This window comes from Sciurus carolinensis, chromosome 3 (assembly GCF_902686445.1).
Source record: "Sciurus carolinensis chromosome 3, mSciCar1.2, whole genome shotgun sequence".
Taxonomy (NCBI): domain Eukaryota; kingdom Metazoa; phylum Chordata; class Mammalia; order Rodentia; family Sciuridae; genus Sciurus; species Sciurus carolinensis.
In genome coordinates, this window is record NC_062215.1 from 148,675,125 (window position 1) to 148,702,781 (window position 27,657).

The 27,657-nt window shown below is 36.8% G+C and overlaps 2 protein-coding genes across 5 annotated transcripts in view; one reads left to right on the forward strand and one right to left on the reverse strand.

The window, feature by feature from the left end:
• The window catches only part of Trak2 (trafficking kinesin protein 2), a 58,168-nt gene extending 51,810 nt beyond the window's left edge, over nt 1–6,358 (reverse strand). For 2 of the 4 annotated variants that reach the window (XM_047543345.1, XM_047543350.1), the window contains exon 1: nt 6,123–6,358. The gene's annotated coding sequence lies outside the window, so the exon portion shown is untranslated. Of the gene's footprint in view, nt 1–3,373; nt 3,538–5,370; nt 5,501–6,122 lie in introns of all 4 variants that reach the window. The other 2 variants (XM_047543346.1, XM_047543347.1) reach the window with 2 other exon arrangements.
• Nucleotides 6,359–6,493: 135 nt separating this feature from the next.
• On the forward strand, nt 6,494–27,193 carry Stradb (STE20 related adaptor beta). Its single transcript, XM_047543351.1, has 12 exons — nt 6,494–6,736; nt 9,810–9,914; nt 12,001–12,081; nt 17,362–17,461; nt 21,001–21,122; nt 21,689–21,797; nt 22,808–22,931; nt 24,180–24,351; nt 24,649–24,753; nt 24,919–25,163; nt 25,840–25,882; nt 26,368–27,193. The coding sequence occupies exons 2-12, from the start codon at nt 9,903–9,905 to the stop codon at nt 26,509–26,511; spliced, it is 1,257 nt and encodes a 418-aa protein (XP_047399307.1). The 5' UTR covers nt 6,494–6,736; nt 9,810–9,902; the 3' UTR covers nt 26,512–27,193.
• Nucleotides 27,194–27,657: the final 464 nt, after the last annotated feature.

Sequence of the window (27,657 nt, forward strand, 5' to 3'; positions counted from 1 at the left end):
TTTCCCACAGGTTATTTAGGATCACTGAATGCTAGATTCCTCCCTTCCTCACCTGCCACAGCCAATCCATTAATAAATCTTGTACAACTACCATTGTACACCTCAAATCTACCCACTCTTCTCCACCTTTTCTACCCGCATCCGAGTTCAAGGAACCATCTCTCTCAGTTTACAAACCAACCTTGTAACAGAACTTTATGCTTAAATTTCTTGCTCCTCTTCCTTCTCTATAAGGCCGCAAGAATCATGTTTTTAAAACTAAACTCCTTCTTTAAAAAAAAAAAAAAAGTTCTCATGATACCTAGAATAAAAGTCACACCTCTAGTCACAGTCTTATAAGGTCTGGCCTAGCCTGGACCCTGCCTGTTCCTCTTCCCTCACCTTCTTGCATCACTCTCCTCCTGGGTCATCCTAAGTCACTGAGTTTCCTTTTGTCACTTCTTTTCACCTCCTTCTTCTGTTCTCTCCTTTCTATGGGCCTCTGTAACTGTCATTTATCATACCTAAAATACTATTCCCGCTTGTTCTTTGTATGATAACTACTTTTAATCCTTCAAGTCTCAACTTAAAAGTCATACTTGGAGAGAAGTTACCAGTTCACCTGATCTAATGTAGTCTCCCCTGCCCACCTTTGTTCTATAACAAAGCATCTTATTTGTATCTTTCATAGCATTATAATTTATTTCCTGGAAGTCCTCTTAAAAGAAAAGGGAAGGTGCCATCTCCTCCCTTTCCTTCTCCTTCCTGATCAGAATGCAAATACAATGGCACGAGATCAAGCAACTGAATAAATAATTATTGAAATGAACTAATAACTAAATTGGTGGGTGGATACTTTCACCAATAACACATGTAATTCATCAACTACACTGTTACACAAAATAGTGCAACATTCTTAAATTAGGCCCTATCCTAACTGTTCCTTTACCGTTTGTGACTTCAAAAAGCTTTCTAAAGAGTAAGAACTCAAGTTTGGCAAACTCTGGCAGATAAATATAAATAAGCTTCAAAGATCTCAATGATGTTTATAGAGGGAATTAGTTTTACCTCTATACCGCTAGCAGACTGTATGCTCATTTTCTAGCATAAATATAGGGTTAACAGAATGTCCTGAAGGTTATATTAGTCAGTGGTAAAGCTAGGTATAAAATCAGAATATTCCATACAAAGCAGTCAGTTCTAAAAAAAAAAACAACCAATAAAATAATCTCAATTAAAAACTAGTCAATTAGCTATTTACTAAACAGCTTTCAATAAATGCCACATAAATTGAACTAAAGAGTACACAAAGAGATAAACAGAAGTACATGACTGCCTCTGACCAAAAGAAGGTTAAAGATTTAAGAAATTTAATATTTAATGGGGAAAGCACTAATGATCTCCATGATCTAGATTAGACCTAATATCTAAGGATCTAAGAAACCTAAGAAAATAAGATAACACTACTAGTTAATAAATATTTAATAGGTATTATAACCTAACAGTTCTATAGATAGTATTGTAGGGAGAACTCTTTTCTGGCTTCACATAGGACATAAAATTTTTATGAGTTTCTTAAGAATGAAAAAATTTTGGTGAAAATGGGGTATCTATTAGGATAAAGTAATTTTTAAAAAGCACCCGCAGTCTCCAAAAACAGACCCAAAAGCAAGGGCAGTATACAGACCAATCTGAGTGGTAAGAATTGTGGGTAAGGTATTTGGAGATCTAAATCTGACTAGCTCAACATAAGAAGTCTGTACTTAATCCTGTAGGAAACAAGTTTCTAAATGGAAAGTGACATTGAGGAAAATAAATCCACTGGCAGAAAGGTGATAAATTTTAGGTATAGAGAGAATGGAGACAGAAAAATAATTAGGACACTTTATCACATTATATAGGGATTACTTTAATAAAGTCATAAAACAGGTGAATGACAACAGTAAGAGAGAGAAATTTGTGAGGTAGTGAAAATGGGACTTGTCAACTAATGATCTGGGATTCAATGAATTTTTCTGTCTTCAAAGATAACCACATCTGGCATACACTTCAGTTATTCAGGCTTGAAATCGCAATTTCCTTGCATAGCACACTAGAAAGTTCTCTTCTCCAGAGCTTTGTTCCCTAACCCCCAAACTGGTTTCTCCAACTTCCTTCCCCAACCACACAATATAGTCCAGTCAAAACAAAGGACTGCATTTACTAAATCCCTAAGCACAGCAGGAAGTTCCCAATCCTATAATTTTGTTCATGCAATTTCTTCTATCTCTGATGTTCTCTCCAAATTCTACAGATTCAAATTCTAACCCTGGTTAGATTCAAATTCTAACCATTCTTCATACACCAGCTCAAATGCTACTTTTTCCACCAAGCCTTTCCAGAAGCCCAACTCAAGGCAAGCAATCCTCCCCATCACTCTCTACTTTTTCTAAAACACTTCTAAATTATCTCTTTATCATCTCCTCTTATAAAATTTGTCTATCCCTGGCAGTATACATACTCAATTTGTATTTGTATTCCTCCCTGCTTCTCTCTCAAGTAGTAAAAGGCTAAGAACAGACTCAGAAGATAGACCACTTGAGTTTGAATCTTTGCTGTTCATTAACTAACGTGACCTTAGGCAAGTTATATAACCTCTCTATGTTACTATACATTTATGTATAAAATGGAGATAACAGTAGATAGTTCATAAGTCTGTCAGAGGATTGGGCTTGGATGGTGTAAGCACCATAAATGTCTATTAAATACATTAAATCATTCTTCAAAGTAGAAAAATACTGAATATTCTGTTGTGTAATAGTTGTAATAAAGCTTTATGACCCATATAAGGAAAGCAAAAGGTCAAAATAAGCCAGTGTCTAGATATAATTGGCTATACACAAATTCTTCCTAAATCTTCTTACATAGGCCTTAGGGGTTAGCTACGCATTTTATAGTCTTCCTTATATCAACAATGGTTCTGTTTTAGTTTGACATCTCAATATTCTAAGAAAATCTTTAGTTTAGATTCCTATGGCAATAGCCACTAACTTGGTTTCTCTGCCTCCAATCTTATCCCCTTTATTTAAACTATCTTCCCCAAGGCTCAGAATAGTGTTTCTAAAATGCAAATTTGTTTTTCCATTGCTACAAATCCCTCCATTCCATCTCCCTTAGTACAAAGTTTAAACCCCTTAGGTTCTCAAACAAAATCTTCCTAACCTGCCCAGCCTAGTCTCCCACTTTATCTCTCAAAACTTCTCACCATGAAAACTAAATTACCTGGTCACAACTAAAAGGCTTTTTATATGTCATTCTTTTTGCCTAGAACATAGCTGTTTGTTCATTTGACAGGGATATCAAAACAAAATACCACAGACTGAGAGGCTTAAACAACAGAAATTTATTTTCTCACAGTTCTGGAGGGTACAGTCCAAGATTAGTGTGTTGGCAGGTTTGGTCTCCCTTGAGGCCTCTCTCCTTGGTCTTCTTGACAAATCCTCACACAGTTTTTTACTCTGTGCAGGTGCATCTCTGATGACTTTTTGTGTCCAAATTTCCATCTCTTATAAAGACAACCTGTCAGAATGAATTAGATTCCACCCTAAAGGCCTCAGTTTATTTTAACCACTTCAAAAGCACTACCCCAAAAGAGTCATATTCTGAGATTATGAGGGTTAGAGCTTCAACATGAGAATTTTGGGGAGACAAAGTTTAGCTCAAAAAACCCTTACCCCTTTTCTTTATCCAGGCTAATTTTAATTTGTTTTCTCAGGACTGGCCCAAGTCCTCTCATTCTGGTTGATTCCAGTGCTCTTTGTGCTTCTGGAGGACCTCTGTACACAGCTCAACACACTATCATAATTGGGTCTCCCTCTTCAGATTGTATGCCTAACAACGAAGACTATGTACTAGCATTTGTACAGTGGACCACAGAAAGAATTTAATAAAGATTTGATTAAGAGGAAGTAGAGGAAAAGAACACGGACTGTGAAGTAAGGGAAGCATGGGTTCAAATCCTGGCTCTGTTCATTTACTTTGTGACATTAGGCAAATCATTTAATGCTGAATTTCTGTTCAAAAAAGGTAGCTGCACAGAAAAATGATTTAATTATAATAAAAGTACCATTACTGGGTTGGTAATAGATACCCAATGTTAAAGATTTGATCTTGTCTGGTTTGACACCCAGTTCTACCACTCAGAAAATTACCTTGGGTATGTTTACTATTCCCTTTGCTTTAGTTGCTTATCTATGAGAAAACACTTCATGGTGCTACCATGAGGATAAGTTAAAGTAGGTAAAACTTTTAGTACATATCACATAGTAAATCTACAAATATTTCCTATTATTATATAAAACCACTTTAGGTCTGAACAGAAATGACTGGAACCATGAATAATTTAGCTCCTTTCATGACTAAGTCATTTAAATATGACTATTACCTTAATGCCTCAGGTTTCTTTCCAACCAAATAGGACAAACTAAAGAGGTTCAAGAGTCAGTGCTGATGATGTTAAAAAAAAAAAGAGCTCAAAATGAACACATTATTATCTGATTCATTCTTTGTGTTGGTATTTAACATATTTGAGGCATTGAAATGACATTTGGGCATTGAAATAAATTTTTTTCTACTGTTTGTAATGTTAATCATTACATTAAAGTAGATGTTAATCATTCACAGTGGAGAATAACACTTCTTGGCTCATAATTTCAACTGTACAACCATAAAACCTATGAACTGGAAAGGACCTTTGTGATAAAAGTCCAAGCCCATCGTTTCTTACAAAAATAGACTGAAGTAGATTTGGAATGGGTTTTTGGGGTCTTAATGGGAGGGATGGGAATTATAGGTAAAGAGAAAAATTTGTTCAAAAGTACTAAAGCAGGAAGTCTGGGCTTATTCCAGATGTGTTGGAACCAGTATTAGAAAATAATACCCCAAACTCCTTTTTAGCCAATCTTTTAAGATCTGTAATTTCTGAAGTAGGTAAATTACCTGATCTGAAACTTTGAAACAAGGCAGATTTCTATTTGTTACATAAGCAAAGCATTTAAGCCTGATTAGTGCAACAGGTTCATTAAGTGATTAAGTGAGCTATGTATGTAGAGCTCATAACTGGCATGCCTGGCAGATTATAAGTACTCAGATACTGGTTCTTTCCTATCTCTTCCATCATATGAACAATATCTGAAAGATTATAAAACAGTTTTTCACATACTATGTGCCTGCTAAATGTCTGAGACTTGTTGGACATTACTTAATTTTAAAAATAGAAAACTGGAATAACTGTTGCTATGATAGTGTCTTCATCTCTGCCCTTCCTCTCCACCAAATGTCCCTCACCATTTGTTAAGTGTCACGTCACCACCATTAACATGCTATTTGGAGATAACTGTAGCTCAGACTTACAATGCAACAGCAAAGATTTGAAAGTCACGAAAAAATTCACTGAGAAAGTTCTAGAACTGGAAGAGTCTGTTTCATGTTATTCTCATGGTCCATTCCAGCTTGATGAATTTCCAGTGAAAAAGTTACTATTCTGCCAGCAAAGAAACAGTAGGTGTAAAGTAAAAGCTGTATGAGCATGTAACTCTACTGTGACACAGAATTGTTTTTAACTGTTTAGATTATTTTTATGCCGGTACTAAAAAGGACATCTGCCAATATCCATTATTCACACTTAAAAGTATAGCTAACCATTTCTTTTTAATGTGGCGTCTGGCTCCAAATCAATTGGAAAGAAAAGCCCAACTCAACACAGAAAAAGCTCTTTCCAATATCTTCTCCTCCCCTTTACATCACAGATGGTCCCCGAGGCTTAAAGTTTAACGGCCAGACACTAAAGCCACTCGTCCTAAAAGACCGGGCTCCAGATGGATGCTGTCTGGAGGAGGTTAAGAGGCTGCCAATCCTCAGAAGAGCAGCTGGGGTGAATCCCAAGGCCAGAGCTACATCGCTTCGCACCAACACTTGAGAAACAGTCCACTTCCCACCTCGGGGCGAGGACCGGCATGCACCCAGCTCTCCCAGTACCCAGCATCGGATCCGGGTGTCCGCGCGTGACCTCCGAGGACCAAAGGGGCGCGGGGCGGGGTGGCTCCTCCGCCTTCAGGCGAAGTTGGCAAGGGCAAGTTCGAGTCGCGCGCGGGAAGGTTACTCACTGGAATGGCCCGGCGTCTGGCGTCCTCCATTCGCGCTCCCTCAGGGAGAAGCCCCTAAAGAGGCGGCAGCCTGAAAGCAGCAGCCGAAGCTACCGCGGCTGCCAGTAACCACCCGGGCGTGGCAGGGACGGGCGGGCGACTTCACATCATCACTCAGCGACCTCGATTCTGCAGTGACGCCGGGTCAATGACAGCCCCCGCACAACAGGGGAAGCTCCAAGGAGACCCGCTCTCCCAGCAGCCTCTACAGCACCAACGCACGACCTGCTGGGAATTGTAGTTTCCTGTCGGCCCCGCCCCCAGCTCGGAGGCCCCGCCTCCTGGCTGCCGGCCCGGGGGCAAGAGGCGGGGCGACGGGTCGGACCGCGACCTGGGCAGGGGTGGGGCGGATCCTATCCGGGGCGGCTGCCTGGGACTGGGACAGAGTTCCCGGCCGATAGGCCTCAGTCGCCGCCGTGTCGCACTCCTGTGGCTCTTGGCCCGCGCTGGGAGCGGGCCTAGCGCTCTTCTTTAGCCCCTCCGCGAGCTGGGCTCCCGGATTCTGGGGCTCCGGGCCCACCCCGGCCCCTCACAGCAGGCAACCTGAAGAGTCGCTGGCCGTGGTCGCCACTAGGGTAATGAGGGGAGAGGGGAAGGGAATGACTAGGGGTCGGTGGGTGACGAGGGAGCCCGGCTCGGTCCACGCACGCTCGGGGAAGCCAGGGGATAGAACCCGCCGCCCCACTACGAACCCGGGCTAGAGTCTGGCGCGGCGAGTAACCCGCGCGGCTCTGCTGGGATCCCCTGGCCGCGCGTTCCAGCGCGCACGGCGGCCCAGGCACCTGAGTGCAGGGTCGACGGTGCCCCGACGTGTTGGCAGCGCCAGGTACGCGGGCCGGATCCGCCAGTGGTTCCTCTTCCCCAGCTCTCACCTTTCGCGGCCTGGCAAGTTTCCAAACAGAAGACACTGGCCCTGGCTCTATCTGCCTGCAGTACTAGGAAGGAATCTTGAACCAAATTAAATGCCCCGGAGTCGCTTTATCCTCAGCATTTAAGTTCAGCGTTGGTTTCTCCTCATAGGTTTGAGGTGTCAATACCAATTTTTTCAAAACTTGATCAGGATTTGTGACACGGTGCCTACCAAGCACGGAGCCTGGCACACAGTAGGCACTCTGTAAACACTTGATGAAAGCATGAGTCATGATACTAAGTTTGGAAAATTCTACCAAGCTGTGTGTCGCTGTAATCTTTTTTATGCGTTCCCAAGATCACTTTGAAAATTACAGTATTTTTGAAGCCCAACAAAGAGAGTTAAAGTTGGTTTTTTGTTTTGTTTTGTTTGTATTCCCTATGACTGTGCCTCGATGCCTAAATTAACCCAGAACCCGAGTTCTGTAAATAGATTCACCCTTGTTTCCACTGAAAGTGTTCAACTTTCAGACTAAAGCCTTGGGATGAACCGATCAGTTATGAAACATATTATTTATAAAACTTTATTGTAATTAGCTTTTAGGTACATGTGCAAGGGGCTATACTGAAATGCTTATGAAAAACTTTACAAATATAGGTCTTTTAATTATGAGTTTTTAAAAAAGGATTTGTATTCATAACTAGTGAAAGAGCATGCCCAAGAAAATTGACAACAAATCTATCCTACTCCTTTGCCAGATGCAGCTGCTGCCTTGACCTCAAAATGTCTTGTGAAATTATCTCTTAATGGTCTCTGGTGTATCTAAGGCAAAGCCTGTAGGATTACAGGGACAATCCTTTTAATACTAACAATTCTCACAAATTTTCTTCTGATGTAATGGACTTTCAAATTATTTAAGACAAAATGAGTAACACCTTGGCAACTATTAAGTGAAAAAAGGAGGATTCAAAATCATGGTAACCAGAAAATTCGGTTGATCATGATATCCTTAACCTTTCTGCTTATGGGAAAAAACTGCTCCAAGTAGTCAGGGACTTGTTGGCCTTGATTAACAGTGAGTGTCCCACATAGTACCTGACTCATGGTGGGTATTTATTAAAGGAGGTGAATGAAACTTGGCTGTTACAGATAACAGTGTGATGACTTTCTTTGTGTGTTTGGTTCATTTATGTAGATGTCTCCTTGGAATAGATGATTATCAGTGGGAATTTTACAGGGTCACAAAGTATGACTATTTTCATGGTTATCAAAACATTGCCAACTTGCTTTCCACATGAGCCTTAGCATTTTGCACTGCCATCACTGCATCTTTCAGAGCATCCGCTCTATCTTGTGTACACAGTGTTTGGTACTTATGAGCACTTTCAGATGAAGTATCTCATTTGATCTCAGTCATCCTGGAAGGTAGACAGGACAGGCACTGCTTTTCCCCTTTTGTAGTACAGGAAACTCTAGTGCCTTAATTGATAATGGATGGCTGGCAATGAAATAATCATCTTTAAGGTGCTTCTTCCTCCCTTTCTCTACCTTTGGTTAATAGTGGACATCCTAAGTGAATTCACTTCTTTCTTTAGCAATAAAATTGGATACTGCTCTATAATATTTATGGTTTACAAACTCTTACTTCCCTTATTTTTGCTTAGATAATTGTAGATGCCTTGATGAAATTCATGGACTTCAGCACAATTTATAAGTCCAATTCTCTATCCATTCCACCACAGAGCTACCTTCAGCACAATTTAGATGAAAGGACTGACATTGTTTAGAAATAAAGGAGCACCAAGTGCTAGCAAACTTAGAACAATGCTCCCTTTTCTGTTAGTAAAAGTTTGGTGCTTTGTATCTCCTTGAATTCAAAGATGTTACCATATCAAAATTCTCATCTGTTGCAGAAATTCACAAATTATTGAGCTTAACACTTTATTAGTGAGATGATGTAGACCTGTAATACCAGCTGCTCCAGAGGCTGAGACAGGAGGATCTTGAATTCAAAGCCAGCCTCAGCAAAAGTGAGGTGCTAAGCAACTCAGTGAAATCCTGTCTCTAAATAAAATACACAGTAGGTCTGGAGATGAGGCCTAGTGGTTGAGCACCCCTGAGTTCAATCCCTGTTACCAAAAAAAAAAAAAAAAAAAAAAAAAAAATTCAGTGAAAATGATTAGGAATTATTTGCGTAATAATCTATGTATTTAATATCAACAAATTTTAAGAATAGAGTTAATAACTAAAAATTATAAGGTAAAACAATTTCTTACAAAAATGTCATTTTCACATAAAAACAAAAAAAAATGCCTTTCTTCTTTTTAAAAATATGTTAACAAGAAAACATTAGTTCCTCATCTATTACTAATTCTAATTCTTTCCCAGGTTTGGTAATCAGGGACCCCAAATGATTTAATAGGTTAATACAGTCAGGAAGTGTTGAAAATTCTTGGGGTTTATTGTAAGTGGGCCCATTTATATCAAAAGTGAGTCCAAAATTGCTTTTCTACATTGCTTTCATGTTTGTTTGCCCAGGGTTCTTTCAAAAACCAGTATAGAGAAGATAAACTGAAGTTTCACAAACATTCAGAACCTCCCTTCAACTTCACTCTGCCTTTCTGTGGTGATCCCAAATAGTGTTCAGTAAAGGAAATGCTTTTTAAAGACACTTTTCAGTAATGTCTCTAGTCTATGTATCAAGGAATAGCTGCCTACATACTGAATGAATTTATGACAATTAGTTCTTCAAGGAACTTTTATGTAAATCTAAATTATTTTGCTTTTATTTTTTATAGTAGGATATTTCTGCATCTCAAAAGGAAGATAAATCAAAACTCTTCTTTGAAATAGATGGATTTTTGTCACTTTCTGTGAACTAAAGCGATTCAATGTCTCTTCTGGTAAGTTTTTGTTAGTATGATCTGACCTGGTGTCATGAGTAGTCAGATGTTTGTGCAGAGCCATAACAGAAGGCATATTCTGATGGCGTATACTTAGATTCTGAGATGTTTTTTACTTGAATGACTTGTGGTCTTGAGAAATGAATTCAATTATCAGTGAGTTTTTGTCTCTTCTGAAAAGAGCTTCTCCTATACTTTTTTTTATATACTCCTTATCCTTATCTTTTATCCCATACCCACTTTTTTTATATATATACATTTACTTTATATGTTAGTTCCATCCAGTTAGTTATGCCTCATCCTTTAAGTCTTTCAAAAATCCCTTTTTATAAATTTTCATGAATAAAGGCATGCAAGATAGCATTAAAAATAAGCTCTTTGACTTAATTAGACAGAACACATAATAATGAGGTATGGATGCCACTGTTTTCTGTTTATATTAGATCCACTTCAGAGTAAATATTTTGAGAACTTTTACTCTTGTCATATAAAATATAATTTTTGAACAGGGAATTTGTAATTAGTTATACTTGACAGAAGAATGCATTTTGACACATCATACATAAGTGGAATATAACTTGAACAGAAAATTTTTTATATTAAGACAATGATCTTGGTCTTTAAAATTGTGAGAAATAACATCATCCTCATTTTGAATTTGCCCATGATTGCCAAGAATTGGAGCCAGGATTCAAACTCTTTTTTTATCTGCCAGTCTACTCCATCAGTCACCAGGGCTGATGGCAGAACAATGAAGTTAGGATTCTGTATCATTATTTGTATGCACAAATGCATAAGGCATTTATTTTAAATTTATATCTTCATTGCATTGAAGTAAAATACCTCATTCTCTAAAGCAGGGATCAGCAAACTTGTCTGTAAAGTCCAGATAGTATTTACATACTGCATGGTCTCTGTTCCTACTGCTTTTCTGTCTTTGTAGCAGGGAAGCAGCCATAGGCATTATTAAATGAATAAAAGTGATTGATTGTTCAATAAGACTTTATTCTCAAAACAGCTATGAATCAGATTTGGTACATGGACCCTATTTTGCTGACCCCTGCTTTAAAGGATTACATGAGATTGATAATTTTCTATCAGTTTGTAAGTTGGAGAAGATAGAAAAACTGTTTATTTAGTTCCTTCATTTGATAGATGAAGATTCTGAGCTTCAGAGGCTGAATTCAACTTAAACTAATCAGTAAACTAGGTGAACTATGGAAATGACCAGTTTGATTATTGAAAAACACTGACATATTTTAAAAGAAAGAAACTTTGGTTACTTTTAAGTAACTGACTATATACAAAACATTAAGTAGACATGGATGGACTTTTAAAGACTCACTTGGTATTGTACTCAAATGTTCATGTAAATATAATGTTGATGAGATGCTTGAAAACAATTTATTACAAAAGTCTCCCATGCAGTGTGTTTATGCTTTTCTTTTGATATCCTTTTTCTTCAATAGTGTAAGATCAACTTTACTAATTGATGAGGTGATAGTTCACATGCAGGTGTTAAATTTCTTCTTTGGTAATACGTGATGATAGAATCACGGGTTAACATGCAAGAAAATGTAATTGTGATCATAGAAGTCTCTTAATTTTCTTTAAGACATGTTTGTCACCTTAAGAAACAAAATTGGTTCCCAATACACTCAATATGTGGTTTAATGTTATAAACATGATTCCTATACTGAAGAAGAAAAATGAGGATCAAAATTAAATTATTATAATGAATACAGCAGAATAATCTTTAGCTAAAAATTCAGAAATGCATCAGAGGTGTTGAAAGAGTTAAAAGTTAACATCAACATTTAGAATTAATGTTATCACCTTCAGAAAAGAGGGGGCATGGATCAGAGATAGCACCTTTTAACAGATGTAAAGTTTGCCTTCTGCATACCTACCTACTCCTCCCTTCTCTCCCATACTGAGGACCTCCAAGGTATGGATCCTGGCTTCAAGTCCAGGCTGTTCTTTCTCTCTGTTCCCCACCCTCCACACAAGTCCCTTTTATGCATACACTACTCCTGCTTATCCTGCACCATGCTTTTAACTAACATAATGTATTTCTGACTTCCAGGATTGTTTCTGTACTTCACGAACACAAGTTGAATCACTCAGAGCTGAAAAACAATCTGAAACCAGTATCCATCAATACTTGGTAAGAAAATGGTTGAATATAATTAATGCTCATCCTTTGCTTTCTATAATACCATTTACTCCTCACTCTTATAGCTCTTTTTCTTTGCAGTGTCTTACCATTTCTTATATCTCCTGCTACTATAATTTGACTTCTCTTCCTACACTAGCCCTCCCTGAAGTAGCCTCACTTATCCCTATGGTTTCAATTGCTCAGTTTTCAGATTGTCCTGGTGCTACATCAGGTGTCCTGAGTGGACCCTGGCATCAAACAGAACTGATGATCCTCAGATTTTTACTCTTTCCTGGGATCCAGATGTCTCTATAGAATATGTCCAGTTATATTTGTCAAACTCACCTCTACTGAATTTGATTAAAACCTTAAATCCTTCTTCCAACCTCCCTAACCCATTGTATTTCCTCTTTTGGTTACTGAAAACCTATCTATTAAGTCATCTTTAAGTTATCTACATAGAAGCTACTAAGTCATCTACTTAGTCATTTACTTTAAAAACTTAGGAAGTATCCTCACATTCTCTCTATCCCTGGTCCCATATGTATTTAGATACCACATCTTAAAGTCTGTCTGTGAAAACCCTTGAGTCCATGCCCTCCTTAACAGGAGCACTGCTGCTACTCAAGTCGTCCCATCATCTCCCATCTGACCTATTGCAAGTAGACTCATTGCCTGTAATCTTCAAGACTCACATGTGGTCTTCTCCCACCAGCTACATCAGTATTCTACCAAGACAGTCCTGCTTGTTTCACTTTGCAGTTTAAAAACTTCCATTGACTTCCTACGGGATGAAATCTAAACTTCTTAACATGCTATAATGACTCTCAGTGGTATGGAATATGTCTAATTTTTTAGTTTTATTTTCTATTACTGAATCTTGGCTCATACTCATCTTTATGCTTGAAATGCCCTTTTTTCTCCCCTAGACTTCCTTTTTATCCCTAAAGAATTGGTTCAAATGCCCAATCTGTGAAGTATTTTCCATTATACTTTCATCTACCTTAGACATTCTCATAAAACAGTACTTACTATTTTTATCTCACAATGATTGATGTGTATGTCTCTCCAACCAAAATGTAATCCTTATAAAAGAAGCATCCTGTCTTATTTAGCTTTATCTCCCTTGGTCAGTGCCTGATGTATTAAATAATATTTAAAGTTACATGCTTGGTAATAAATATTTCTCTGGGATCCTTTCCTCCACTTAATCCTTAATTTAAGCTGCAATTTTTACTACAGAAGGAACATGCCTTACAAAATTTGCTGTCAAATAAGGTAATCCCATTTCCTCCTGCTTATAATTTATCCCACTTTTATCTTGAATCATCTTCATTTATGTCATTTCACTTTTTATTCACTAATACTCTAAAACCTTCTAAGTACTTAACCTTCTGATATACTAGGAGGTAGTATCCAACCCAAGTTTTGGCTCAAGTAATACCCTTCAGGCTAAGGTATTTCAGAGTCACATGACTATTTTATCTCGCTGTTACCAAGACAGAAACATAGAACTCAGGAAACTTCTAGATTGGAATCCTTCAAACTTCCAGTTAAAACCACTTTATATTTTAAGGAGTGCTCTGTTATTGGAGTTAGACCAAAGTCTTAAGGAAGCAGAGGTATAATCTGTCTGAAGTATCTTGTAGAGAAATAAAATTGCAGAAGTTTTGTAACATAAATTGACACTAGCTGGAAACTGGCGTCTGATAATTAGAATAAGCTTCTTGAGACCTCCTTGAGTCACACTTCACCACCTGTGGTCTTCTATTTGTGCAATGTGTAATTCTTCATTAACCTGGACCCTAAATATGGGAATCCATTTTAGGTTAAAATATCATGTTTCCAGAAAGGCTTAGTTTTCCAAATGCTATTAAAAGTCTTTTTATCACTTTGAAAATCTCTATGCCTATTTTTTAAAGCCCATTTTCTATAATTAACCATTTAAAATGAAAGGCTACAATTTTTGAGTTAAAATCCAGCTTTTTAAGATAATGTGATTTCAGCCAGGTGCAGTGGTCATTGCCAGGTGCTTGGGAGGCTGAGGCAGGAAAACTGTGAGTTCAAAGCCAACCTCAGCAATTTAGCAAGGCCTTAAGCAAATCAGTGAGACCCTGTCTCTAAAATACAAAAAGGGGCTGGGGATGTGACTTAGTTGTTAAGAACCCCTGGATTCAATCCCTGGTACCTAAATAAATAAATTAATTAATTAATTAAATAATATAAGTTTAGCATCGTAATTATTCCTGAAAGACCATCTAGTTCAATTTTCAACCCATGCAGGAGGTGTTCTTTACAATATCACTGAGTTAGTTGTAGAAATCCAAATTAAAAAAAAAAAAAAAAAAAAAAAAAACTCCACCATAGGAAATAATACAGAAAGGTATGTTTCACCACAAGTAAAAGTTTAGTAGAATTTCTCAAAAATACTACACTAACGGCCATCCTATCTTGATTTTTAAACCATGATTTGATGTTTGTTCCTTAGCCTCTTAGGATCAGAAACTGGGTTTAGTCAGGAAATCTAGAGTAAATCCATATGAGGCAAGCTCATTAGTCTTGTATAAATCTAGGTTCCCATTGTCACAGGAAATGGTCTTTTTACATTGCATCATCAGTCCATTCTTTAAAATTGTATGAGAGACCAAATAATAATTAGAAGCACTTTAATTTATATGGAGGTTTCAAATTACTTGGAATTCATATCACAGTACTTTCTTTTGTGGTAAGCAGGCATTGCTGTCTTCTGTTTAAACATTAGATCTTTTCTGTTTCTACCTTTCCATTTGCTGAGCATCTCCTCTTCACTTCCAGTTCTTGGATGTACCTCAAGTACTGTCACTAGTGGTCATCTAACCTGTTTATCAGTGAAGAGGGGATAATGAAAGGAGGCAGATTGATGCCTGTTGCATTGTTAGATGACACTAGTTATTGTGAATTTCTTAATGTTGAGCTGTAATCTGTTTCCTGTTATTTTTGTCTATTGATCTCAGCTCTGCTGTTTGAGCAGTTGTATTTACCTTTCTACCTTAATCTTTCAGTTACTTAAAAATGGCAACTATACATATTCTTAATATTTTCCTTGCCATATTAAATATTCCCAGTTCACTCAGTGTTACCAGAACTTTCACTGATATGGTTGACCTTCTCTAAGCATCACCATTTTGTAGTGTCCCCTCCTAAATTGTGGGGACTCAATTATTCATGGTGCTCCAGATTCTTACTCTTCAGTTCAGAATACAATGAGACTCTTATTGTATCCTTCAGTCCACATTTTGCTTATGTAAATATAACTGGATATTGTGTTTTTATATAACCAACCTATAATACTACTGACAAAAAACCTCCAGGCCATAAACCTGGTATTTTCAGTTTTGTATTTAGGCTATTGATTTTTTTTTTTTAACTTAAGTGTGAGAGTTTGCATTTATCCTTCTAAAATTTTCCTGGGCCCTTTCTTTAAATTACTCAAGATAATTATGGTCTTGACTTATTCTTCTAATAAAAAGAAGTGAGGTTAGTTTGGAATGATTTACTCTTCATAAACCTGTGTTGTCTTCTTGTGGTTACCATGTTTTTTTTTATGTATCCATAATTAACCTAGCTAATTTTATCTCAGACTTTATGGGACAGCAGCATCAAGCTTGTCCCTTTGTGGTTTTTCTCCTTTCTTTAAAACTGGACCCATTGACTATTTTCATTCTGATTACTACTGTCCTCATTTGACCACTTCTGTCTCTCTCTCTCTGCAGACTTAATATTCTATGTATCATTGGCCTACAGGTTTGAGCCTGTTTAAAACAACCTGTTCAGAGCTTTGAAAATCTATCTACTTGTAGCTCTTCTAGTTTAAAGACTATTTCCCTAATGGTATAGATGGCTGGTTAACTGTAACTTTAATCTGTCACACAGTAATATTAGACCATTTTTCAAGCAATGAACTATGAAGCCTCCCTTCATTTATGTTTCTAGCATTCCTGATGGGCTTATGGGTTGATATTTCTTTAAAATTTTAAAAACTCATTATGTGCTTTTCTATTTCTTTCAATCTGAATTTATCTGCATACTAAACTAAATTGATTCCTTTAGATTTCTTTTCTCTTTTCATTGGGATTATTTCCAATTGTTTTGTAGAATTTCTCTATAATATTTTATTCCTTTTGGACAATATTCACCTCTTTCATCTTTAGCCACGAGCTTAAAATTATTTATTTTTTCCTGTACTCTTAAAAGTTTAGGGAACAAGGCTGGGGGTATAGCTCAGTGGTAGAGTGCTTACCTAGTAATGTGCAAAACCCTGGGATTGATCCTCTGCATCACCAAAAGAAAAAAAAATTTTAGGGATCTTATCTACACTGTGTGCAGAAGTGCATCTGTCACTTTCAAACTCCATCTCTTTCTTCTGATTAAAGAGTCAAGAATGTGAAAAGAAGTTAGCACAATTCCTAGCACATAGTAATATTATTTTTTTTTTTCCCTTCTGCCTCCCTGCCTTGAAGGCAGTAATGAGATTCCTGCCACCTGCTGGTGCCAGTAAAGACTTCCAAGTGTCCTTTAGGGTCCTGATGTCCTTTAGAAGATCCTCATGGCTGACATATGACACCAGTGGTTTAGGCCTGTTCTTTCTCCTGGATGTGTGTTATTTCAGTGCCACTATATTTAGGTGCAAACCTGACCCTGGCTTCAAAGCTCCCCCTGAGACCTGGTGGTCCTTCACTAGGGATGTACCCTACTCTACCATCTCCTGAGTTTTTTTTCCCCCCCCACCTCCCTTTTGATACATCTTATAAAAAAACTTCTTCAGCAATTTTTAATAGGCTGTAGTGTGCAAATTGTTCCCTGTTAACAGCTCCGCTAGCAGAGTATGTATCTTGTAGGAGAAATGGATGTAACCACTTGAGGAAAGAGCACAAGCATGGGATTTCCCTCACAGATTGCTGTAGCTCTTCCATTGATACATTTATTAGATACCCTGAAGAATTATCAGGCATTCTTGGCAACTTCTAAAAATTTTATTGGAAATTTCATTGAAAACTATTCCTGCTTATTTATAATTCTGCTTTTCCTGCCCACTCCCCCTTTATAGGCCAAGAGCTCTCCAACTCACATCAATTAGCAATTGGTGAATTCCTTTTAGATCTTAAAAATTTCTTCAGCACCTTTCAGTGCCTTCCTAATGAGCACCTGTTTGAAAATACATCAGTACTTTATATTGAAGAGGGGATTCTACTTGGAGAACATAAAAAATATATATACTTATTTTGTTTTCATCTTGTAAAAAAAACACAGGTCAATGAGCCAACTGTTTCCTGGTCGCCTCCATCTACTAGAGCCCATGAAGTGATATGTTCTACCAATGTTTCTCACTATGAACTGCAAGTAGAAATAGGTAATAACCCTGGATTTCACATAACTGACCCTTCATTCCTAGAAATAAAATTGATAACAAAAAGATTATTTTGTAGGCAAATCATTTTCTGTTGTAACCTGTAGCATAAAAGTGGATATTAATTATGTCAATCAAATTAATTGAATTAATTTTATATCTGTCTCAAAATAATGACCCAGATTACTGTTTAGAAGTTTTACTTTTCCACTGAAGTACATTTAGAGAAGGAAGACACAAATTCAAAACTTATTATTTTTTGTGTATTTATTGTGGGAAGCTTCTAATTTTGTGGGTTTAACTTTATATTGGGTAGGAATTAAAATCACATAATGTAAATTTTTGTTGATATGGGATCTTACTGCCCATCTGGTTTCAAGCTCCTGAACTCAAGCAATCCTCCTGCCTCAGCCTCCTGAGTAGCTGGGAATACAGGCTTAAACCACTGCACAACTTACACCATGTAAATTTTCTCTGTCATAGATCTTTAACCGGTTACTTTCTAATTTAAAATTTTGTCTAAAATTCCATTTATAGTAGAAATATTTCTTGGTCAAGTGTGCAATAAAATGAGTATTTGTGTATAGCTTTCTATATGTGAAATATTCTATATAACTGAACATTCAGAAATACCTTTTAAACCAGGAAATAGTAGGTGCTAGGGATGCAAAACCCTCTGAAACACTTGAGAAGGTGTTAGTTGGCGAATGGTCACTGTGACCAGAATATCTATCACTGTGACAACTTAAAGGAGGAAAAGTTTATTTTGGCTCATGGTTTCAGAGCTTTAGGTTATGGGTGGGCTGTCTCCATTACTCTGGGCTCAAGATGAGGCAGAACATCATGATGGAAGGGTGTGGTGGAGGAGCATTGCTCCATTCAGGGTGGCCAGGAAGCAGAAAGAGAAAGGAGAATGAGCCACAGGGAAGATACCCTTCCAGAGCACCCACCTGGCCCTATGATCTGCCTTCTTCAGCCACATACCACATGCCTACAATTACCAACCCAGTTTGTCCTTTCAAACTAGGGTGGACTGATTAGGTTTTAACCCTCACAATTCAATCATTTCACCTCCAAATATTGCTGCACAGAAACATGTGAGGGACACCACATCTAAACCATTAAGTTCTACCTTCTGGCACCCAAAAGCTCATGTACATCTCACAATGCAAAATGCACCTCTGGGAAGATGACTTCATTAAATAGCGTTTTTTCATGGTCTTGAGAGTACTACAGTAGAGGTACGAGCTAAGTGTTCTGGGAGCAGAGAAGATGGAGCATACAACCAAACCTCTAGGAGTCAAAGAAAAAAAAGAATCAGGAAAACTTGGCTATGTGTTCTAGTTAGTTTGTTTTTGTTGTTATAAACAGCAGAAAACAATACTGGTTAACTTTTAATGCAAAAAGGTAATTCTTGAACAATACTGTTAGCTCACAGAGTTGTTGGCTAGAGAAATAGGCTTGGAAGAATCCCAAAGAAGCTGAGTGATTTAGACCAGGACCATGGACTGAGGCAGCATAGTTTGCACTACTTAGTTGGGTACTCCTGCCACAGACATCGGGCCCCACTGCAGTGAATTCCGATAACCCCTGCTTCTTGTGTCATTCCCTCTGTCCTCCAGCTGGCCACACATAGTGCACATGCCAGGGTCAAGGAGATCAAGGGAGAATAAGAATCTGACCCTTTCTAAAATAGTACCTGATAACAAATTCATCAGCATTAGAAAGGCAGTTCAGAAGATACCAGACTAAGAAAGGTAAAGATGCTTACCTCAGTATATGACTGCAGAAGGATGGGTAGAGGGAGAATGTTACACAGTTCCTCTGTAACTACAAATGGAAAGAAAAGAGTGGGCAGTTGTGGGAAATAAATCTGCAAAGGCATGTTGGGAACACATTGTGAAGGACTTCAAAAGATGTATTTAGAAGTTCAGATTATACTGGCCCTCACATCTTACCAACTTCCTTAAGGAATTAAGGCAGAAGTTTGAAATTTATCCTCTCAGTGCTAGAGAGACATTGTTGATAATAGCACTGGTAATTCTAGCCTCAGCTATAATAGCTAAGATTTGAAACCATTTATATATTAAAGCTAGAGATTTGAAACCATCTGTATTTTATTAGATGGATACATACATACATACATACATCTATAATAAGCTAGAGATTTGAAACCAGACCTTTCTGACTGTGGGTCTAAGCTCTCAACTGTTGCACTACAGTACCCTCCTATTGATAAAAGCCAACTTTAGAACAACTCTGACTGTAGTCCGTAAGATACAGTAGATTGGTGTTTCATAACCAGAAATATCATCCTTGTTACCTGTGTCCTTTACAAGATTGCAATGTCTGTATTCCATTGCAGAGCTCCTGAATCAAAATTTCTGGGGAATGGGACCTAGGCATCGGTACTTTGAAGAAGTTCTCTCATAATTCTGGCATATGCCGTAGTTGAGAATGCAGGGAGTACTGAGGCAGTCACAATGCATAGCCAGGAAGAGAGGAAAGACTTGAACTAAGGCAGGATGTGGACACTGGAGAGAAGGAGGTGAACTTAACTTCATTTCAGAGGTAAAACAGATAGAATCTGATGACTGTGGATAGCAGGAGAGAACTGACATCAATCAGGTGCTTGTTAATAGGTGCCACTCCTAAGTGTCACACTTCAAAACTGGTACCACCAACTGCTGTTGAGTGTGCCAAGCAGTTGCCACTCTCATGCATTGTAGGAATGCAAAATAGTTCAACCACTTTTGGAAACAGTTGGGCAGCTTATAAATTTAAGCATACATTTACTCCATGGCCCAGCAGTCTGACTCTCAGGTATTTGCCAAAAACAGATGAAAGCATATGTCTCCTCAAAGACTTGTGCAGTGATGTTTTTGCCAGCTCTATTTCTAGCCACCAAAAATTGAAAGCAGCTGAAGTGTCCACCAACCTGTGAATGGATAAATAAATTATCCATATGTAACTCAGCAATAGAAAAAAAACTACTGATGCAACATAGATGAATCTCAAAACCATTATGCTGGGTGAAAAACTAAACACAAAATCTTACACTCTTTTTGATATCATTTATATGACAAACAAAAGTCAGATCAGTGATTGTCAGGTCCTAGAAATGGAATAGGAGGTGGTTGAATGACATTCCATTGTTAAACTATATCACAACTTGCTCAAGTTACAATTTTCACTGTTATAGTAGATATATAATGGTCTGGCATTATTTTAATTTGCATTTCCCTATCTTGTGCATCTTTTCACTCACTTTTTGGCCTTTCCCATATCTTATTTTGTGAATTGCCTGTTAATCCTGTTTCTTAATTGGACTGCTTGTCACCTTACAGAGTTATAAGAGTTCTTTATGTATTCTGAATGGAAGTTGTATCAGATATAAGTATTGTGAATTCTTTCAGGTAGTGGTTTTCCTTTTCACAGTCTTAATTTTTTTTTTTTTAAGAATACGGATTTCTAATTTTGATGAAGTACACAGTGTCAATTTTTCTTTTGGTTGTTATCATTAATTTTACATCTGATTACAGGAAGAGGATTTGACAACTTAACCTCTGTCCATCTTGCACGGCATACTCCTACAGGAACACTGGTGACTATAAAAATTACAAATCTGGAAAACTGCACTGAAGAACGCCTAAAAGCTTTGCAGGTAACAGTATGAAGAAAAGGACATACTTAATGGAATGTCTATTTGAGGAGATCACGTCTGTGAGAATTTTTTTTCCCCCAAATGAATAGTTCTTTCTGTTAGCAAAAAGTAGATTTCTTTCTTCTAATTAACATGAAGTTACTGTATTGGAAAAAATACTTGAAACCAGATCCATTCTGTGAAAAAACAAATATATTCAAGCTTTGGTAACTACCATTAATTCCTTCAAGTGACTCTCGTATTCAAAATGCCAATCTGGAGGTTTATAATACCACTACTTGGTCCAATCACAAATAGTCTTACAGGGAACTAGAAAAACACAGAAGCACTTTTCCAATTATTTACACAAAATTCACATCCAAATTGATACATTTTAAAGTGCCATCCTCTATAAAATGGGAACCATGTATTTCATGGAGTGACTGTGGGATTTAGAGAGATGAAAGCACTAAGAACAGAGCGTAGTATGAGAAACTCCTTGGTGTTAGCCGCCACTACTGCTCTCTTCATCATAAGAAAAATAAAGGTTGCTTAAAAATGTCTTGTCTCTTGTATGTTTATCCTAGAAAGCAGTGATTCTATCTCACTTTTTCCGGCACCCCAATATTACAACTTATTGGACAGTTTTCACTGTTGGCAGCTGGCTTTGGGTTATTTCTCCATTCATGGCTTATGGTAAGAAAATTGGTACTAAATAAAATAAATCATTGTTTAGTCTGGATGCTATCATTACAAAGATAAATGAGATCTTAGATTTATTATTCACTACTTTAATTTTGATTTATATACATAATGACCAATATAGATGTTATGATTGATATCTATATTTTATGATATATTTCTCTATCATGTTGACTTTGTCTTCAGAAAAAAGAAGAATGATGATCAGTGAAACCACCACTAATTCTCTTGAGAACTCCATGCCTTTGTTCAAGCTGTCTCTTCCCCTGTTTCAGAGAGCAGCTGTTATTTTGCAAGAAAAGCAGTTTTCTGACCCTATGCACCATAAAAGGATTTCATGTTATTGTAAACATCTGTGTGTATGCCTTTCTCCCTCACTGGTGCTTCTTGAGAGCAAGGATCATTTCTATTTTCTGTTTTGGGTTCCCCCACCCCAAGTGCTCATATAGTACTTAGCACATTTTAGTGTTCAGTAAATGTGTTGAATGAATAAGTGAATAGATTCTAGAGCTTTGAGCTTTAGAACAGGTTTTGTGGATTTTTTTCTTGATTTAAAACATTACATATTACATATATATGCAATTTGTATTTTTACTCAGTACTACTGAAAAATTATTAATTCTCTTTCCTAACTTTTTAGGTCATTAGAAAAAAACCGTGTGTGTGTGTGTGTGTGTGTGACTGAGGATTGAACCATGCTAGACGAGCACTCTACCACTAAGTTATATCCCCAGCCAAAAAAAAAAAAAGTCTTAAAAAAGATTCTTCAAGAAAACTCTCTTTTGCATGGGAAGGCAGTTAGGTTTCCAAGTAGCAGGTGTATGTGTGAGTTTATGATTGAAAAGAACACTTAAAACATAGATGGACTCCATTTATGTATGATGTGTCAAAATGCATTCTACTGTCATGCATAACTAATTAGAACAAATAAAAAATATATTTAAAAAATAGATGGAAGCAAAATCACTTTTAATGTTCATGTAAAGATGTCAGGGTTCTTTCAGGTTCAGCAAGTCAGCTCTTGAGGACCTACTTTCCTGAAGGAATGAGTGAAGCTTTAATAAGAAACATTCTCTTTGGAGCAGTGCGTGGGTTGAACTATCTGCACCAAAATGGCTGTATTCATAGGTATTTACTTACTTGCATTTTACAAAATGAAAGAATTGGAAGAAGTCTTTTAGGGAGCTTTTAGGAAGGAATAGTTGTGAGGAGGGAGTGTAAAAAGTTTAAAAAGAAAAAAAGGATAAGAAATATATGAACACAAATTTAGGGAAGAAGGGACTAGTAGTTACAGTGGATGTTTACCAGATTTTGAGACCAGATAGACTGTGTCAAGCACTGTCCTTGGTGCTGGTGGAGTACTGACCTCATGGAGCACACAGGTTCAATCTAATGACGGATCTGAAAACCTGTATGTTCAGAATACCAGTTTTAAGGAAGGGGGTCCTAGTTATCTGGGTTTTTTATTGGTTTCTTTTTTTTTTTTTTTAAGCAAATAAAGTTTATTTGCCTTTCAGCTTATTGTCATATTTATATCATGTTCAAGTTGTAATTAATCCCTTCTTGAATTTTGAAATATCTTGCAGCACCCTGAGATTTTCATATTAAAATCAGTTCTCTTGTTATCAAACTGCAGATGCAGAAGGAATTGTGAAAAACAGTGTTCTTCTAACGCTGGGACTTTGTTTTGCTTTTTAATTAAGTTACTTTTAAATAAGTTTGCTTGCTTATTGTTTTGTTCCAATTTCCTTGAAACTTTTTGGCTTGCGATTTGTTTATTAGCAGCATTCAAGTTAATTGAGGATTTCAAATGGTATATTCTAATATACTGAGGTTTTCATTATACCTTACCAGTCTCTTGGCTGTCCTGCTTTTTAGTGTCCAAATTCAGTGTTTTGGGAGAAAAAAAATAAAGCTCTTTTATTATTTATCTGACAACAGGATTTTTTATACAGCATATCTTTATAAATGATGTTATTGCATGAGAGGCTGTCTTTTATTGAATAGTATCACATTTAATTTTAAATTATAACCTTATGCTTCAAATAATATTTTGGACTTCTTGGGTGTTTTTGCAACAGCAGCCTAAAATAGTAAAATGAATAATTTTATTCCATTCCTTGTTTGAAAAAATATATTACCAATTCCATACATGTAGCTGTCATTTGTATTTTTCCTTGTTCTAGTACTATATTAAGGAGCTGGAAGAATTCCTTAATTCCCTCAACTTTTCCTGAATGTAGAGCAGTGTATATGAGACACTGTTATTTTATAAAGGGTATTTAAGTTCCAAGGATGGATTTATTCTGACCAGACTTTTATTCTCTCCTTATGGGCCAGATTCCTAGTACTTAGGATTGTTTCTTTTTGTTCTAGGAGTATTAAAGCCAGCCACATCCTCATTTCTGGTGATGGCCTAGTGACCCTCTCTGGCCTGTCCCACCTGCATAGTTTGGTTAAGCACGGACAGAGGCATAGGGCTGTGTTTGATTTCCCACAGTTCAGCACATCAGTGCAGCCGTGGCTGAGCCCAGAACTACTGAGACAGGTCAGGTGTGGCCGTGGCATTGGGTTGTCTGTACGTCTCGAGTGTCTTCTGAGTTTTATTAAAGGACAGTTGCATCCTTATATTTGGATTGATGAATGGCCTACTACAAGACTTTCCCTCTTTCTTGTCAAAATTATGTTAGGAATTTTTAATCATAAGCCATATATTAGGTAGACGTTGATTTTGCGCTTACGGGTATTTTTTCTCACTATCGTTCACCATACTTTATCAAAAGAACACATTTGTAACTCTTTTGTTATTTGCACTAAAGGACATGAAATTAATTGTATTCTCTAGGATTTACATGGATATAATGTGAAGTCAGATATTTACAGTGTTGGGATAACAGCATGTGAATTAGCCAGTGGGCAAGTACCTTTCCAGGACATGCAGAGAACTCAGGTAAGTGCTACTAAAATTGCTGAACTTCTTCCCTTTCATAGGGTCTCTCACACTCTAGATAATTTCTGTTAAACATGTTTACTGTAGACTCTTAGGAACTTTATTATTATTGTTGTTTTAATATTTTATCTGAAAAGTGTTGAGGGAAATTTTTGGTTTTTTTAGATGCTGTTACAGAAACTGAAAGGTCCTCCATATAGTCCACTGGATATCAGTATTTTCCCACAGTCAGATTCCAGAATGAAGAATTCCCGATCAGGTGTAGACTCTGGGATTGGAGAGAGTGTACTTGTCTCCAGTGGAACTCACACAGTCAACAGTGATCGATTGCACACACCATCCTCAAAAACCTTCTCTCCTGCCTTCTTTAGCTTGGTACAGCTTTGTTTGCAGCAAGATCCTGAGAAAAGGTAATATTGGTCAACTATAAATAGCGCAAAATGTGTTATATATCATGTAGAAGAATTGTGATACTACCCTTCTGTAAAATTCAAATCTTTTGGTCAAAAAATTAGTCTAATATAGAAAATATCAATGCTAAGAACAAGTAGAGATGAAAAGCAAATGAGAACACTAGATTGAAATCAGGAGTTGGACTGTAGTCTTAGTTGTACCATTTCTTAGCCAACTCACCTGTAAAAATCAGTTCCTCTTCCTGGACATTAATTAGTGCATTTATGTTAAGACATTTCAGAAACTTCCAAATAGTATAAATATGTAAGATGCTACTATTATACTAATATAAATTATTATTTTACATAGCTATGTATTAGCATTAGTATTTTGGATAGAAGATATGTTTATCTTATCTCTTTTTACCCCTTAGTGCCTCATATAGTTCCTAATAAATAGTATGTGTCCAATAAATGTTGTTGAGTATGGATTAATTGACAGATACTTCTAGAATTAGTGCTTCCCATTAGTTAAGGTTAGAGCTAAGAATTGGACTTTGGACACATATTCATTTTCTTTTAAAATTTTAGATGGGTTTTATGACTCTGAATCTAATTTCTAATATAGCTTATACCTAAAATCTACATTCTAATATTAGGTTCTATTTTTTAATAACTTTTTTAAAAATTTCAGGCCATCAGCAAGCAGTTTATTATCCCATGTATTCTTCAAACAGGTAAGCTGATCTATTATCTGTTGTCCAGATGTTTTCAAGTACTATTAAAAAGTCATTTAGTTGGCTTAAGGGGATACTTTGGTTGTCAAAAGTCTGACTAGTAACTTTCTTACAAGATAAAGGTAAAAACAAGAAAACATTTTTGGTAGTTCAATTACTTATAGACTTTCTAAAAGATTTCCACTCTGTAAAACAAAATGGGTAGAAACAACTGGATTACCATTATATGCTAATACATGTTCAGTGTATGTTTTCATTGGAGACATTTTCTTTTTCTATATTGGCTAGAAGAAAGGACAAAATAATTCTGATAAAAATCAGTTACTTGGCTCTTTATTCTTGTTTTCGGATGATCAGAGTCAAAAGCATTTTTAGGGAAAATACCTGAGAACAATTTTAAACACTTAAAACAATTTCTTTAATGATTTTTTATTGGTAACAGAACTGATAATCACCAACAGCCCTATTTTGGGTTTCCTTAACAGATGAAAGAAGAAAGCCAGGATTCAATACTCTCACTCCTGCCTCCTGCTTATAACAAGCCATCAGAAGCAGTACCTCCAGTGTTGCCATGGACTGAGCCAGAATGTGATTTTCCTAATGAAAAAGATTCATACTGGGAATTTTAGGGCTGCCAACTCATTTTATGTCCTGTATACTTGACACTTTCTCTTTGCTGCTTTTTCTTCTATATTGCTAGGTATAAATACCAGATTATACTTGAAAATACAGTTGGTGCACTGGAGAATCTATCGTTTAAAACCACTCTGCTCACAGGGTTATGAAGCCATAGCCCCTCTACTTAGAGTGCTTTCACAACTCCAGGGAAACATAAGAATTAGCTACAGATAGTATTGTCTACTTTTTAATTTTTTCCCCAAGCTGTGACTAACTCTTCCCTTGATCTCAGTATAATTTTTGAGCCAGTTAATTTTTTGACATTTTACTGTCCTCTTGGGAATGAGCCTTCAGAGGACAGTACTTCCAAGTACATCTTTGTCTTCCAGATTCTCCAGCCTTTTTGATCAGCTCTTGTTAGACCAATAGGCTAGTCTGTCCTGACACCAAACCCTTTTTTTGGAGAAGGACTGTTTATTCTTTTCCTTTTTCTTCTGTTAAAACATATGGTAACATCACACTGAGCCTCACTCACATTAAATGATTCACTTGAAATACATAGAGAAGATATAATTTGCTTTTTTAAAAAAAGGGGGGCTAAAGTGATACTTTTCTACCTATGTAAATTATAGATCCTAAATCCATGCACCCTGAGGGAACTCAATAAAAATTTATTGAATCCAGATTATGCTTTTATTTATTTTCCTTGTGTGGGTTAATAAAGTTGAAACACAGATTTCAATTTGTTTAGTCAAGAAAAGCCCTGTCTCAAACTGATTTACCTAACCTTGTAGACTGGGGACAACCCAATGAAGGCAGAGGACATTTTGACCTTCTACATGGTTATTGCTCCCGTCGCAGGTGTAACACTTAAGGACATAGAGGACTTAATTAATGATATTTATTATTAGTAAAAGAGATGCTACATCTCAAAAAGTGTTTGAGCAGTGGTGAATGGGAGCCTATCTTAGCTGATTTTCTTAATCTTTATACTTATATTACATTAGAAATTATTTTAAAATGATTATCTTAAGGCTAAAAAATTAAAACCAAAAATATAAATAATATATAAATTAATAAACAACTTTAACACAATCCCTTTTATGTTTATTGGTTAGATCCCTTCAAGAACAAAGGTTGGGGTTACTCCTTTTAGT